This window comes from Equus caballus, chromosome 16 (assembly GCF_041296265.1).
Source record: "Equus caballus isolate H_3958 breed thoroughbred chromosome 16, TB-T2T, whole genome shotgun sequence".
NCBI classification, from domain to species: Eukaryota; Metazoa; Chordata; class Mammalia; order Perissodactyla; family Equidae; genus Equus; species Equus caballus.
The window spans coordinates 80,861,530-80,876,526 of NC_091699.1; the positions used below are offsets into that span (position 1 = coordinate 80,861,530).

Below are 14,997 nucleotides of genomic sequence, written 5' to 3' on the forward strand. Positions count from 1 at the left end.
GCAATTAAATAGAATGGTATAGGGAGTACAAATGGCAGCATGTCTTAGGATTCAGGCCTGACTCCAAGTTTCTAGGGCCTCAAGATTGCATCTTACCCAGGAGCAAACTCTTCTATCCCTACTTCACACACCCAGGGACAAGCCCAACTAAAGCTTAAAAGGAGACGAGGGTGGCTGTGGATAAGTGAGAAGCTAACCCCAACCCCAGAACAGGGTGGTAAGAGCCCGAAGAGGAGAGGCGCAGGGTGCTCTGGGAGCACCAGCAGGGGCACCGAACCTGGCCTTGAGGGATCAGGGAGGGTACAAGAGTGAAACACAGAGCTGATAACGCCCCAGTGAGTATGGTCTCCACGTCTACAGCCCAAGCCTCTGCCTGCTGTCACCCCTTCCTGTAGGTCACTCTGGCTCTGAGTGAGTACTCTAGCTCCCCTCCTCCTTTTGCCCCAAACCCTCAGTCATACACCTTGCTGCGGGTGTATGAAATAAATGCCTGCTGACACGGAGAAGACGTTAGACCTTGACCCTGGCAGGATTCTCATTCAAAAGCCTCATGCTGCTAGTGTTCTTACTGTGCTCTTGCCCTTTCTTTATTAACCAAATAGTAATTTAAGGAAGTAGGTAAGAACAGTGAGCCAGAAATCAAAAAGGAATGTGATGAATGTGACCTGTTCACATCATAGTGGGGGCTCATGTCAGTAAAAATCGGTGGCTTGACACTTCTCTGAGAGCCTTGTGTTCGCTCAGCTTTTTTGTTTGTTTTTTCTGGTTCATAAAGTGTTTTCACTTTATTGGAAGAAGCAATACACCAAAAAAGTGACTGAAGAAGGGGAGCAAGGTTGAATTTTATTCAGGGCCTAAAGATGATCTTCTGAAGAAGGAAAGTTCTGTTTCAAACACTGATTCTCAGATGTTGCTGTGCATCAGAATTGCCTGTGATGCTCGTTAAACAGGTGATCTGAGGACCCTGCTCTGAAGCATTCAGTTCAGTAGCAGATCTGCTGTGGTCTCAGGGATCTGCATGCTTAACATGTCCTTCACCAGGCCCACGGGGCTCCTAGGATCACGCTCAGAAGCGAGTGGCCTGGAGTAGCACGTGTGCCTTTAGTATGTTGTGTTTTTCTGTCCTTTGGGCCCCAAGCCCTGTTTAGTTTTTCCTGCAGGGTGAAGCAAGCGAGCAGGTTAGAGTCCCTCCTGGGCGTGTTCAGCCTTCTTCCCACTCCTGTGCTACGCCCCATTCCTGTAGGTTTGGGCCAGGCTGAGGTCAAGGTGACCAGTCCTTGGGGACTGGGAAGGGGTTTTGATGGGAGGTCAAATGTGTTCTCTACTCTGGTGGTATCCTCTTGTGGCCCTGAAGCCACTCAGCCGAAATCGGCCCATTTCTTTATCAGCTGAGGGGCAAGTGTGTCCAGAGTGCAAAGATGGGTGTCAGCTCATGAGGACCAGCAGACTAAGCCTGACTGTATGTCATAGATGAGGCAGCTGTGGCTTGAAACACCTCCTCCTTGGGAACATGGCAGTGTCTGAACCGCTGTGTGTGTATGGGCACTGAGACCTGCTCCCAGGGCATCTGCCTCCCGATGTGAATGACCCTGCTCCTTGCTAAGGGAGAGGTGCAGGCCACAGTGAGATGCTGTTGTGGAGGGGCAGCTGTGACGCATAAGCCCTGGGCATTCCATTGGTAGATGCTGCCCGCTTCTGGAATGGAATCTTCAAGGCGTGTGGAGCACACATGCAGACCAAGGGTCTAGGCAGACTGCACTGTTCTTTATTCCAGCTTTTTGAAGCCTCTTTTCCATGGGTTCTGGGGCCTTGGTAGCCCCTCCACTGCCAGCACTTGTCAGTTTACTGGGGTCCTAGTTCCTGATCAAAAACAGCTGCTAGTGGTCGGAGTTCCTGGGGTTTGCCACTTCCCTTTTCCCTGGCCTCTGTCAGTGCCTCTGGATTTCCGTGGTCCTGCCATGTGGGAGACACTTGGCCATGTCCCGTTCACTTGAGATCATTTCAGCCAGAATATTATGCTGCTTTTTTTTTTAAGGTTTGAGTTTAGCAGAGAATTATCAATATTCAGTGGGTTCATGCCCATTCTCACCTGAAGGATATTAGCAGCAATGAAAATGCTTACCTCCTCCTCCCTCCTCTGTTTCAGCCCTTCACATGAAGAAAGGTGACTACTACACCTGGCTTTTGCATAGGAAGTAACCCCATTTCCTTTTCACTGCTAAAGCCCTAAATTGTTGCTGACTCACGAGAGCCTTGTATGGCGTTCATTCATTCAGAAAACACCAAGCACTGTGCCCGGCTGTGGGAATGCCGAATAAAGCACCATTCCTCCCCGAGATGGATCGTCCCATTCTGAGGTGGAGAAAGGTGGTCTTTCAGCGTGGCGCCCCTGCTCTCCCTTCATCCTGTTAGCCTGAACGCCATCATGGCTGCACTGTGTGGGCCCCAAGGTCAGCTGCCTCAGTGCTGCCCTCACCTTTGCCTTTGCTGTCCTTGCTTTCTTGTGCGGCTGTGCCAGCCATGCAGCCCTGACATGACTGCCACTTCTTCCCATGGCCTGTGACTCAGCGCTTCCTGGGATTCCAGTGTCCCCCTGTGGTCCTTATCATTATGTATGAGGCACTTGGTGTTCTGTTGCCTTAAGATCCTTTTGTTTCAACTGAACTATGCTTTTTTAAAAAAAATTGAGGTTAGCATGGATATCAACGCTCTTTTCTGCACTCTTGGTCACAGCAAAACACAGCTACGGTGATCAGGAAAGCCACTGTGAACAGCATCCCTTGATACCATGCGGGGTCAGGTGGGACATTTACCCATAACTCTGGAATCTTCACATTCACATCTGGGCAGTCCCAACAGTGCTCCCATCGTCTGGCAAGGGAAGGGGCTGCTGGACAGCCGTGCGTGCAAATACCATACACAGATGATTCACTCCCTTTGCTGTGTGAAGTCACCTTGCCCTGAATACCATAATGTTGGGGAATGACCTCTTGTCCTGGAATAGCTTCACTCGGGAGCAGACAAGCATCTGCGCTTTGGCTCTCCGGCCTCTGCCCCTTGACATTCCCTGTACCTCCTCTACCTCACGTTTTAAATCTGGCAGCCAGAAAAGTTAGGCTTAGTGGGCAGGGACACCTATTTCCTGTCCCTCCTAATCAGAGATGGTTTCCTTGGGGTGGCAGATTGGAGGGTGTTCTAGAAACTTTAGAACCTTTAAAGGGGAAAGATAGTTAATGAAGTTGAACTTGAAGAACGAGACCTGGCAAACTTGGCTTACTCCACAGCCCCAGGATCCCAGCATTCTCAGGCCAGGGCAGTTCTGTGCCTGATTGTGGCCTTTGTGTCCTCTTTGGATCAGTCCCACAACTCTCCTGACCTTCAGGGCATCTTTTAGTCTGGAGGTGACTTAGACCGGTAGGGACCTCTCAGGGATGTTCTCTAACTGGTGTGGGGTGAAGTTGGAGATAGTATGTGGCAACTTGGTGTTACCTGAAAGGTGATTATGGTTCACCTGAAATTCTTGCCTTGAAATGGCTTTGTGGAAATCACCAGAAGGAATAGAGATCCAGTCCCTGCACCCACCTTTCCTAACCCCCAGCCATGGCAGTGGAGAGCAGGGATGAGAGCAGACAGCACATCCCCAGGCTCAGTTCTGCCTGGAGTCTCCCTTCCCATCCGCCTGTAGGCAGAGTGGAGATTATGAAACGAGTGTGGATTTAATCTGCTGAGTGTGTCGTATCATCCCCCCTTCCAAGTTGGTGGAGAGCCCAGGTGAGCAGGAGGAAGAAGCAAAGGGCTCTGGGTGGTGGACATACCACCCAGACAAGAGAGGAGAGTCTTCGTGGAGCACGCACTTGAAGAAATCTATTTTTGCACACCCTCTCCCCCCATATATGATCGCACCACTTAGAAACATTAGACAAGAAGCTTTGTGTTGAGAATTAGGACAGTTTATTTGATCAACATGCTGAGTCTTCCACATTTTACACAGTTTTATGTAAAGTCAATGTGCCCATTTATGCCTGCTGAGCCAGTAAGAGATGGAAATGCCACCCTCTGTGCTCGTCATGGCCAATCACTTTTATGGGGATGGGTGAGGGAAAGTGAGGGGAGAAGTTGACACACACCACGTGATACAGGCTGGCCTTCAACGTATGGAGGCTTCCCACCGGAAGGAACCATCAAAACCCCACTGGAAGGAAAAACCATGCCCTGCCAGGAAGGTCAGCCACACAGGGGCCTGGCATCCAGGGAGTTTACACATTGAGAGCCCAAGGCTTTGGAACACCTACATAGTTCATTTCAAACAAAAATATAAGGGTGCCCTGGTCTGTGGGTGCCCACAACAATCAGAACGGACTTGGGGACGGGCCCTCCTCTGCAATGGAGGAGCCTGAAATGTACGTGGATTCTTTCCCGGCTCACTCAGACACGCTGGACAGAATCTTAGGTCCTAACCAGAGCAGAGATGGTCTGAGGAGCACCCATGCACAGCAGCCCTTTATGTGCAAGTGCACAGTCACATTTGACACACAGGTCAGCGACGGATGAAGAAGGGAAACCCTGGTTCTCACTGCTTCCGACTTGCTGGGTGATCATAAGCAAGTCACCCCTCTCTGTCTTGGTTTTCCTGCCTGTGGAACAGGAAGGGTTATGAGACCTCTGCCTCACACCGCTGTAGCCAGGTGACGATGCCTCACATTCTTGGGGGAGAGGTAGTTTGGAAACTAGTGAGCACACAACCCTGCCTGGTCGATGCACACAGACATACTTCTGTTCAGCCGCCCCTCATGTGGCTCAGACACGCCTCAGTCCTTGGCTACCTGTCTCACATCCTGACATCCTCACCTGCCTTCCACTGAGTGCAGGAAAGAGGCTGCTCTGCCTGCCGGACACCGAAGCCAGCGGTGCCATTACTGTCACACCTGGTATTAGAGGGCAGAGGCTCCCAGCACTAGCTGGCCACCGGGAGGACAGAGACGCACTCAAGTTGTGTCTGCACCCTTAGCTACCACCTTTCAATCCTTGTTTCTGTTGCCTGAGACGCCTGAACTGATCTGGCCATTGCTCCTTGGACCTGGGAATATTACAGAATGTTTGAGGATGCTGACACGAAAAGAGTGGTGACAGTCATCACAGGGAGGCCTCTGACCAAAAGAAACTAGCTTATAATCAAGCCTGCTAACCTTGGACTACACAACAGCAGGTCGAGCCCTCCCGCTGCTGACGGCACACGTTCTTCTGGCACTTGTATGCATTTATAAGTATGCGGTCTGCTTTTTCCATCTTATGCTCAATTTTTCAGATGCTTGCAAAACAGGAGCTTTATTGACAGGTTTTCTTTGAGATCCCCAAAGACAAAAAGAGGACCTAAAGATGACCCTGCTCCTCTCCCAGGTTAGGGTAGTCTTTGGGGAGAGACTCTGAACTACTGGCTAAATTGAGGTCATTTCCTAAAAAGAATTCCCTCACTTGGCCTTGTGCAAGGCCATGTGGATTCAGCAAAAATGTTCTACCCTCACTGGGGATGCTGAGGCAATTTCATGACATCTTCTTCAAAGGAACCTGGTCATTTTATCATTGAGCCTTAAATCTGAGTCAAGATCCCACCTACAAGCAAGAGGACAGTGGTGGTACCTGTTCAAAACGAGAGCCAAGGAACCAGTGTGCTTAGGTCTGACGGCCCTAACAGACCCCAAAAATGAGGGGTGGAAATCAGGCCTGCAGAAAAGAGGGTCATGGAATAGCAGGGCACCACTGAGATGGGAGGACGAGAGGAGGCAACTGCCCACACCTGCAGAGGCCCTGGGGTTGGGGAGAACCTGGACTCGAGAGAAGAAGATGTGTGCATGCTAAGAAAGGCAGGGCTCACCGAGGCCATGTCAAGCCAAACGATATCTACTGTGTCTCTTACTGCTCTAGGCTGGAAAAAAAGTTCACGGTGCCTTCACATATGAGAAGGGAGCTGAGTTTCTACTTATTTTTTTACAGGAATGTTTTAAGAAAAGCTACTCTTTAGTACCAAGAAAATAAAAATCCACCATACATTCATTCACTGGGATCTAATGCAGATCCCTGTAAATGGGGCGTCCCAGAGGCCACAAGCAATGGCCCTCATGCCAACCAGACCAGATGCTGGAACATGGACTCCTGTAAGTTCTCCCGAGGTAAGTAAGCACTCTTCCAACAAGCACCACTTGGGGGTGTGCCATGGTGGGGGATACTGGCCCACATGGGCGTGCACACCCGTGCATATAAGTACATAGAGAGAGAAATGGTGCACATATTCCTGTGGGCTATTTTTGCCTGTAGTTTAACACATCTATGTATTATTTTATTGATGGCAAGACAATCACAAGTTTTTTGGACAATATTAAGTATTTCTTATTTCAACACGTTGCAGTACTTTTGAATTTCCAAAACTGTTACCACAATGCAAGCTCCAAATTGAGAGCAGGAAAAACAAGAATATACATTGAGCACATGTATCTCTGTGAGAATGTGTGTGTGGAAGGTGTATACACAAGTCTATCTCTATATATAATTCTGTACACACATATAAAAACTAAACACGTGACATTGGAATTATGTTCGTACATTGGTCTTTGCCTTTTGGAAGAGGAGCTCCGTGGGACTCTGGCTTCCTCTTTTCTTCACCTGAAGGTGAATTCCTCTCTAAGGATCAGCTCTGAGGTATAGTCTCCTTAGCTGACAGTGTGTGACAGGCCCACTGGACAAGGATCAGAGAGTCCTGCCAGGTTCTGATGCAGTTACTGGTTGCCATTTTGGATTCATCTCTGAGAAGTTCCAAGATTCATTGCGATGACTTGTTGGAGCCCTGTTTTGTGGAGGAATTCACCTCCTACCACACCCAGATGGTCATTTAGCTCACTTAAGACATGCCCAACAGTGGCCTGGAGGAAGAGTCAAAGCCAGCTTGGAGGGTGGGGTTTATCATTTTCCACCAGAGTTGGTGCCCACCGCCTGGCTTTGTGCAGGCTCAGGGTTGGTGAGTCTGGGTCTATTTGGAATGGGGGCCACGTGGGTTATATCACTTAGTGAGAAGAGAGAGCTCTCTTCAGAGAATTTACAGGTCTTCGGGACTAAGCCCTTCTCAGAAATGAGTCAAAAATGGCAAGAATGGCTCTCTGGGCAGCCTTCTGGAGACCTCACCTCAGCCCGACCCTCAGGCAACCAGTGCTGATACAGTGTCCACAAAGGTATGTGCACAAACATTTCAACTGCACTCTACCAGTGGGGTGAAAACACATCAAGAAGTCAGCTTTTCCAGAACAGCACTCAACAGTATCAGCAACCGAGGATCTGAGAACATGCATCTTCAAGGTGGCGGTTCTGCAGACAACCCTCCCTTCCCCACTCACAGACAGACTAATACCATGGGATACAGGCTCCGGCTTCCCTGATGGCCAAAGAGGAGGGTTTCAGGGGGGCCCACACTGAGTTTCTTTTTGCCCTTCCCTTAGATTCAACCAAGACATGTGTTCTGATCACTGGGCAGGTTGGTTAAAACATATTCAGAACTATGCGTGGTGCCCCAAGTCTATAAACCACACAGTGACACAGCCCACAGCACCCCGTCCTTCCTTCTGATGACCTCTTACACAGCCAATCACTGGGCGGACCACAGAGCACACAAGGTTGCCTGTGGCAAGTGCCTCCCACTTCGAGGCTTTTCAGGGATGGGAAAGGAGAGGCAAAAATAATTCCAATGTGGCCTGCGGCTGGGCTCCCTACAGGCCACGAGGCCTTAATTTGAGCTCAGGGCCCTGGCTGATGTCCCCCTCTGGCCGAGGAAGGACAGACAGAGCTGCCTCTGCAGAGGCCGTGTTGTTCCATCAGCGTCTGATTTAAGCAGGTTGGTAGGGCCTCTTTGGTGGGGCCTGCTTGGTCGGGGCCAGATGGCCCAGGATTGGAGCCAAATTAAGCTGCCCAGTTAATTGTTTTAATTTGCGGGGCTGGAGATGGGAGGCGGGCAGAGGTGACGAAGAGTTTAAAGAGGACAGGAAGGAGGAGGTGCGTGGGAAAGGTTCTCTATAAGTTTACAAATATACAAAAACAAAAAAGCACATCTTTCAAATAAAAATGACTACATTTTTATCTGGCAAAAAGTTGTATACACATGATTTAAATTTTTTTTTTTAATTTTAACAGTTTTTGGCAATCTTAATAAAGTACAATATATTACAACCAAACCAAAAAATAGTTGTTTAAGTAACAGCTGTTAAGAGTGACGTGATCCCTGATGCCCAGCCTCCCTCCCCACCCACCCTACTCCTAGAGACTGAGAGAAAAGAAAAGTCCTCCCCTCTTGATAAGCTCATTTCCCACCCCCCTTAGGAAGCTAACCAATAGGAAGCAACACAACAAGCGAGTAGTGTCGAAGGAAGCCGGCAGGTCAGGCTGCATTAGCAGGAGCAGCCGCCCTCACTGGCCGGGGGCTCCTGGGGTTTGTCCAGCTTGATGTCGATCACTGCGAGGGGCTGGGCTAAGGAAGACGACTCTCACGGAGAGGCTGCCACCCCAGCGCACGCCCCTATGCACCCCTCAGCTGCCCTGCGCGGCCCGTCTGTCCCTCCGCAAACACCCAGGGACTCGGCTCTCTGCTTGCCTTGGGGAGCAAGGATGCAGGGTCACCAGTTCCCACTCCTCCTCTTTCTTGACCCTCCCACATGCCCTCACCCCTAGCCACTCAAAGCCAAGCTTGTCCTGGGCTATGGGACAACCACCTAAACACAGGCGGGACAGACCCTTTCTCAGAAGCTTCCTGGTGACAGGTGGTGGAATGCCGGCTCCCAGCCGAGGCCTCGGCCTGCTGCCTGTCAGCCCCACCCCAAAGTGCACTGGAGGTGGAGAGCTGGCTGGCCATCTCAAAGCACAGGGCTCCATGGGCCTTGCCCTAGTCAGCCGCAGCAACATCGACGCCTCAAGCTGTAGTCAAGAGTGCGTCACTTAGACCTGAGGTTGCCGCCGTTGAGAAGCCACATCCCTGGGCAGGGCCTCAGCACAGTCCCTCCGCAGCCCTTTCCATTGGTGCCCTGGGACTGTGGGCCGGAGAAGCACCAATCAGAACCACCAGGGGAGGGGAGCAGGTTCAAAACACACAGCCGGGCTGCCCTCCTCACACTGAAAACCCTCTCACGCCAGGCCTGATCACAGCTGAGGATGCACAGAAGGGCTCCTCCTGGGTGGGTTTGTGGCGTGCTATGGGGCTGGGTGGGGCGGTGGGGAGGGGGGAGATTCTTTCGACTTTAAGTCCCATAAAAAGCCGCTCTTCTCTTAAAGGTCACGTTTCCCGCCTGGTCACTTTCTGGCCTCTCAGCCATGGCGTATATGTTGAGATGACTTATCTCTGACTTTTCCTTGTTTTCGTACATTTAATGTTCCCTACACCTCAATCTTCTTATGTGTGCGTGTACACACACGTGCATTTTTACCTTGTTTTGTGTGCATGTGTGTGAGTATAGACATAAATGCATTTTTAATAACATGGCAGCATATAAATAAACTAGTAAATACATAATAAACGCCTGCCTTCCTTTCCACTGGGTGAACCGGAACACCTCTCTGAACCTCAACCTCAGCTTCTGGTGTTGCCTGAGGTTTGGGGTGGACTGTGTGGGTGGCGTGCAGACCCTGCCCCACAGAGCTGCGGGGAGCCCGGGGCTGTGCAGGGCTGGGCCAGGGGAGCAGGCAGGACCGGGGAGGAACACCCGCTGGGGGAGCCGTCTCGTGTAGAGTAGGCTGAACCAGGCTGAAATCATATCTCAGTGTCTAGAAGCCCTCCCTTCAGTGGAGAGTCTGCCTGTCCCCATGACATGCAAGGCGGCGCTCACCGTAAAGAAGGGCGGAGTTACTATTTCTCACTCCCTGCCTCACACCGTCACTCTGTACACATCCCTCTGGTGTCCCACACTGTTTTGGAAGAAGCAGCTTAGATGGTTTGAGCTGGATGGGACTCAAAGCCCCTGGAGTTCAGCCTCACCCCTGCACAGAAGAGGCCCCACAACCACCCCCATCAGCAGGGAAGGCCGGGCTAGGGGCAGGTGAGGCCGCTGTTCTGAAATACTAAGTGAACCAGCTGACAGATAAGTGACTTCTCCAGCACATCTTTCACCCACTCGTCAAAGAAAAGGATACTCCCTTCTTTGCTTTTCTCCTGGACATTCTCCATTCCAGGCAGAGCCGATGCCACGCGTCGGAAGAGCTGGAGAGGGTGAGATGCAGCATGAGCCCCTGCGCCTGTCCCTCCTCCCTGTCTCCACCCTCTCACTCTTCCCATCCTGACCTTGGACTTCACCCTCCTGTCTGTTCTGCTGACCGTGCCCTGGGGGGCACAGGCCGCACCCAACTTCTCTCTCCCACCCCTAGCGCCACCTACAGCGTTGGGTCCTAGTAGGCCTCTCACCCCGGGAGGCTCGCCACGGGGTCACGAAGGGCTGAGTGTGGGTTATGGTGACTGCAAGGGACCTAGCCCAGTGCAGAAACTGATCTAAGCCCTGGGAGACAAGCGCTTAAGTGAGCTTCTGTCCCACTGCCTATGTGGGGACCAGGTGTGGGGAACTGACTTTCAACCGGCCCTTGAGACAAATGACCTCTGCACAGGGAGTCCTGCAAGTCCACGGGCATTGAGGCAACGGGGTGCCACACAGCCAGGGCCACACAGTCAGAGTGGAGAGACTTTAATTAGAGAATAAGGACATGAGAGTGCGAACGTGATGTTGTGGGTTTGTTGGGGTGTGGGTGTGAGTGTGATGTGTATACTGAGTATAGAGGTGTGTGTGTAGACTATGTACGGTGTGTGTGTGGATGTGGATGTGTGGTGTCAGTGTGTGTGTGAATTTGTGCAAACATGTTGAGGAAGGTATGTGTACTGTGTGGGTTTTCTGTGCGTGTAAGTCTGTGTAAGCACATGGGGAGAACTCTGTGGTGTGTGTGTGCTCTGGGGCAGCCATGGGTGGGGTGTCAGGTGGGGTGCTGGCAGACATGGAACCTAGGAGGTGACAACAAGTACAAGGAACCCAAAGATTGTGCATGTTGCCCCCTCCCCACAAACACCAAATGCAGGATCTCAGTGGGCTCTGGGCTTGTAAGTTCTCTACTGTGCGGGCCCTCCGAGGACAGGATGAGTCTTATTCATGGCCTCACCCAGAGCCCAGCCCTATCAGAGCACCCAGGCTCAGCGACAGGACCAGAGGCAGTGAGGGTCCGAACAGGGAATTTGCTGGTGGGTGGGCTGTAGAGGGGACTCCGGAGTGGGGCAGGCAAAAGCGGCTGAGGGTGCAGAGGGCCTGGTCACTCCTCCTGGGCTTTCCTTCACAGCCTTGCCCCAGGCAGCCCCATTCTCACTGTCAGAATGGTCACAGCCTCTGCCGAGGGCCAAAGTGCCGGTTGGAAGGAAGCTCTTGGGGTCACACATGGATCTCTGAGAGCAGATATGATCATGTTTAGATGCCAGGAGTCTGCACTGCACGAGACTCCTTCTCTGAACCGCCCAGGTGTGACGTGACCACATTTAACTCCTGCTCAGACCATCGCCTGGCTTCCAGAGCACTCTAGGAAGGGAAACATCAGCATCTCCCTGACCCTGACCCTGGGGCAGAGGCTCCCTGCCCTGTGGATGTCCTGGCAGTGCCTCTGCTCTCCTGTCCCCCGTGACTTTCCATGAGGGCTGCAGAGAGCAGCAGCCCAGTGTCTCCTGCATGCCTCCGGGGAGGGGCAGCTCCCTCCTCCAGGAGACACCATGGCAGCCCCAGCCTTATACTGCAGGAGCCTGGGAAAGGGGTGGGAGTGAATGGAGCCATGTTGAGGGCACTCCAATTGGGGCGGGGACACTGAGTCCTGGGAGCTTCCGGGCCTTCCACTGTCTCCTCCTGCTCCTCTGCCACCTTCCCCACTGCCACCAGCACTGCCACGTGGGGTGAGCCATCCCTACACTCAGGCCATCTGCTGCACAGGCAGCTCATCAAGTGTTCTAGGGCACCTCTGGGGCGGCAGGGCAGAAGCGACGCACAGCCAAGCCATGCTCCTCACTCAGCGTCCCCTTCCCACGCCACAGGCACTTTCGCTCATGCTGTTGCCCTTGCCTGAATGCCCTTCCTCCTCGTCCCTTCGCCAAGTCGTCTCTTCCTTGAAGGCAGGGGTTCCTAACCTTTCTGACCCAAAGACCCCTTCGGCAGTCTGGTGAAGCCTATGGTCTCTTTTTAAGTGTGTAAGATCAATGACACAGAAGCATAAAGGAAACCATTCAGCCTCGAAACACACTTCTAAAATCTTTAAAGACACAAAGTGTGATGGAGCAGCATTCGTGCTTCCTTATGAACATGTTAAACAGCAAGAGCTAGCAGTCGGCCTAACGACCACTGTGATGCCGAGGGAGGGACACCGTCAAGTTCAAGAAGCCCGGAAGCACTGTGAGACGATGAGCAAACCGCTGAGATTTCTATTGTGATAAACCCCAGGCGCTGCGCCTAGCACGGAGGCTCGCGGCCCATACTCATGGCTAAAAGCAACGCTAGAGGTTAGTGAACACAAAGGCGTAGACTTTTCCAACCCAAGCTGCTGACTTGCTGAATTCCGTTCAGGGACTCCCTGGGGGTCTGTGGACCCAGAGGTCCCCCTGCTCTGGGCTCAGCACGAGCCCCACCTCTCCACCACTCCTCTGACGATTTTGGTTCACCAGGCCTCTCCCTCCTGCGAGCTCCAACCGCACCATGAGTGGGCTCTTTTCTCGAAGCCAGCCTGGCCCTCCACAGCCCCGCGCACTTGCCAAGCACAAGGCACGAACCCCAAAATGCTGATCAGATTGAGCTGCCTGCACCCCAATCCCAGTGAGGGAAGATGCTGGGGAAACGCTGCCCTCTCAGCCACCTGGAAGTGGGTGGCTGGATGCTGACAGCATACGGCAGGGGCCATGTGAGGGGTTGCTGTGTGGTGGCTAATGATGACGTTCTCTGACCACCCCCTGAGGGTGGGTGCTCCCTCCCTCTTGCATGCTTTACCAGCTCTGGAGGTTTGTTCCCCAGTACATAGGTTTGTGGGTGCTCTGGTTGGCTGCCCCAACTCAGTCACCAGCCCCTCAGGGCACGGCAAGGCTGAGCCCGTGGGTGACCATGCTGGAAGCCACGTGTGGCTGAGCTAGGCCAGGGGTCAGCACCAGGTGTGTCCTACCTGCTTCACGTTGTAGCCAGTCTTTGCGCTGGTCTCGATGAACATGACGCTCAGTTCTTTGGCGCGCTGCTCCCCCTCCTCGATGGTTATCTGCCTGCAGATGAGGGAAGGGGGAGAATCAGCCCCTGGTGGAGGTGGAGGCACAGCCCGAGATGAGGAGGGCCCGCCCAGCAGGGCAAGGGAGCTGACCAGGCCAGGACAGGGCTCTGACCCCGGGGCTCCCTCCAGGATGAAGGGGGCACAGGGCACAGCAGGACACCAGCTCCTTTCCCTATTCCTTCTGTAGCAGCTTCCAGTTTAGCAGGAGGCCCGCACCTGCCTTTCCCAATAGTCACCACGGCCAAGCCTACATTTATACAGCGCTTCGAGCCACGTACTGCCTCTGGATGGTATCATCAGTCTCATTTTCCAAAGGAGAAAATGGTTATGGTTAAGTGATTGCCCCAAGTCACCTACTTAGCAAAGGAGCTGGGCTTTGAGCCCCATTTTCTTCACTTCAAGGACAGGATTCTAACAGAGCAGACTGTAAATCAGGTTACTCCTGAAATGGTCAGAGTACCTTTCAGGAAGCCACAGTCCATGACCTGCTGCTTTCTCTGGCCAAGCTGGGTCCCATGAGATGAGTGGATAAATGTATGTAAGCAGCACCTCAGTCAGCCCCGTGCCCTGGAAGCATCACACCCAGACACAGCGATGGACCAGAAAATTGTGCATGTTCACACCTGGGCTCCAGGACCTTCACATCCATACTGACACGGTGCAGGCACTTCACAGGGGCAGAGACACAAAACACAAGCAGAGGCCGGTGGGAGCCCGAGGGACTGCTGTGTCTGCAGCTGTGCTGTGCCGTGGCCGAGCTCCAGATCATGCACTGCTGGAGCGGGCCAGGCGCACAGGGCTCCATGCAGACTGTGCACAGAGGAGTGCCCCTGCCAGCCACAGAAGGTGCGGCTTCAGAGATGAGACTCCTGTAGGCAGGCAGGGGCCTACCAGGTGCTTTGGCTGCCTCCAGTGCACCCAGGGGGCCTTTCCCAGATGCATGGGGACAGGTCAGAGTGCTCACCACCCACGCATCCCAGAACTCCTTGTCCAGGAGGAGCTGTAGAGACACGGAGGGCGGGCCCGGCCGGCCAGCCCCTGCACCTCCGCGCCGGCGCACCTACCTCTTGTCGGCCAGGTCCGTCTTGTTGCCCACCAGCATGATGATGACGTCGCTGCCCCTCTCTGTCCTGACGTCATCAATCCACTTAGAGGTCTGCTGAAAGGAGTTGAGATCTGGAGGTGGAAAGGAGGGATAAAACTGGGAGTGAGCACCAGCCGGGTGGGAGAGGGGAAAGGTGGGAAGGGCTGTGAGCCCAGGAGCAGGAGGGAGGGAGGGAGGTAGTGCGCGCTCAGACAGCTGGGGGGCGGGGGGGGGAGCACAGGCCACACAGACCAGTGGGTCTGGGTCTTCCAGAGGAGGCCCACGTGTGTTTGTGGAGCTGCTGCCTGGGGGCCTGGAGAGACCCTCGCCTTTGCTGAGCCACCCTCTGGGGACAGAAGTCACCCCCACCTGGAAGCTCACTGTGTCATGATTTGCTGCATGGACCAGTGGTTTTAGGGGCCCACCTGAGGGGCCGACCTCCCTTTGGAGGCTCAGAGCAGAGAGGGGAGCGGAGAGGGAAGTGCGTGCACTGGACTCAGCTGAGCCTGGAAACAGTGGGGGGGCTGCCTACAGCAGCCCCTGGGAGGGGAGGGCCCTCCAGAGTGGCCTCCCACTGAGCGGAGTTCAGCGGGGCTCAAGAAAGGTCAGAGGGGTTTCTGAAGAGA

General features: G+C 53.3%; 1 protein-coding gene across 2 annotated transcripts in view; it reads right to left on the minus strand.

Annotated features, from left to right (window-relative positions):
* Positions 1–3,928: 3,928 nt before the first annotated feature.
* Positions 3,929–14,997, minus strand: part of RAB6B (RAB6B, member RAS oncogene family) — a 60,340-nt gene continuing 49,271 nt past the window's right edge. For both annotated transcript variants that reach the window (XM_023620955.2, XM_023620956.2), the window contains exons 5-8: positions 14,352–14,463; positions 13,189–13,282; positions 10,159–10,225; positions 3,929–8,491 (exon numbers count right to left, since the gene is read on the minus strand). In XM_023620955.2, coding sequence (XP_023476723.1) covers positions 8,427–8,491; positions 10,159–10,225; positions 13,189–13,282; positions 14,352–14,463 — 338 coding nt within the window. In that variant the 3' untranslated portion in view covers positions 3,929–8,426. The remainder of the gene's footprint in view (positions 8,492–10,158; positions 10,226–13,188; positions 13,283–14,351; positions 14,464–14,997) is intronic.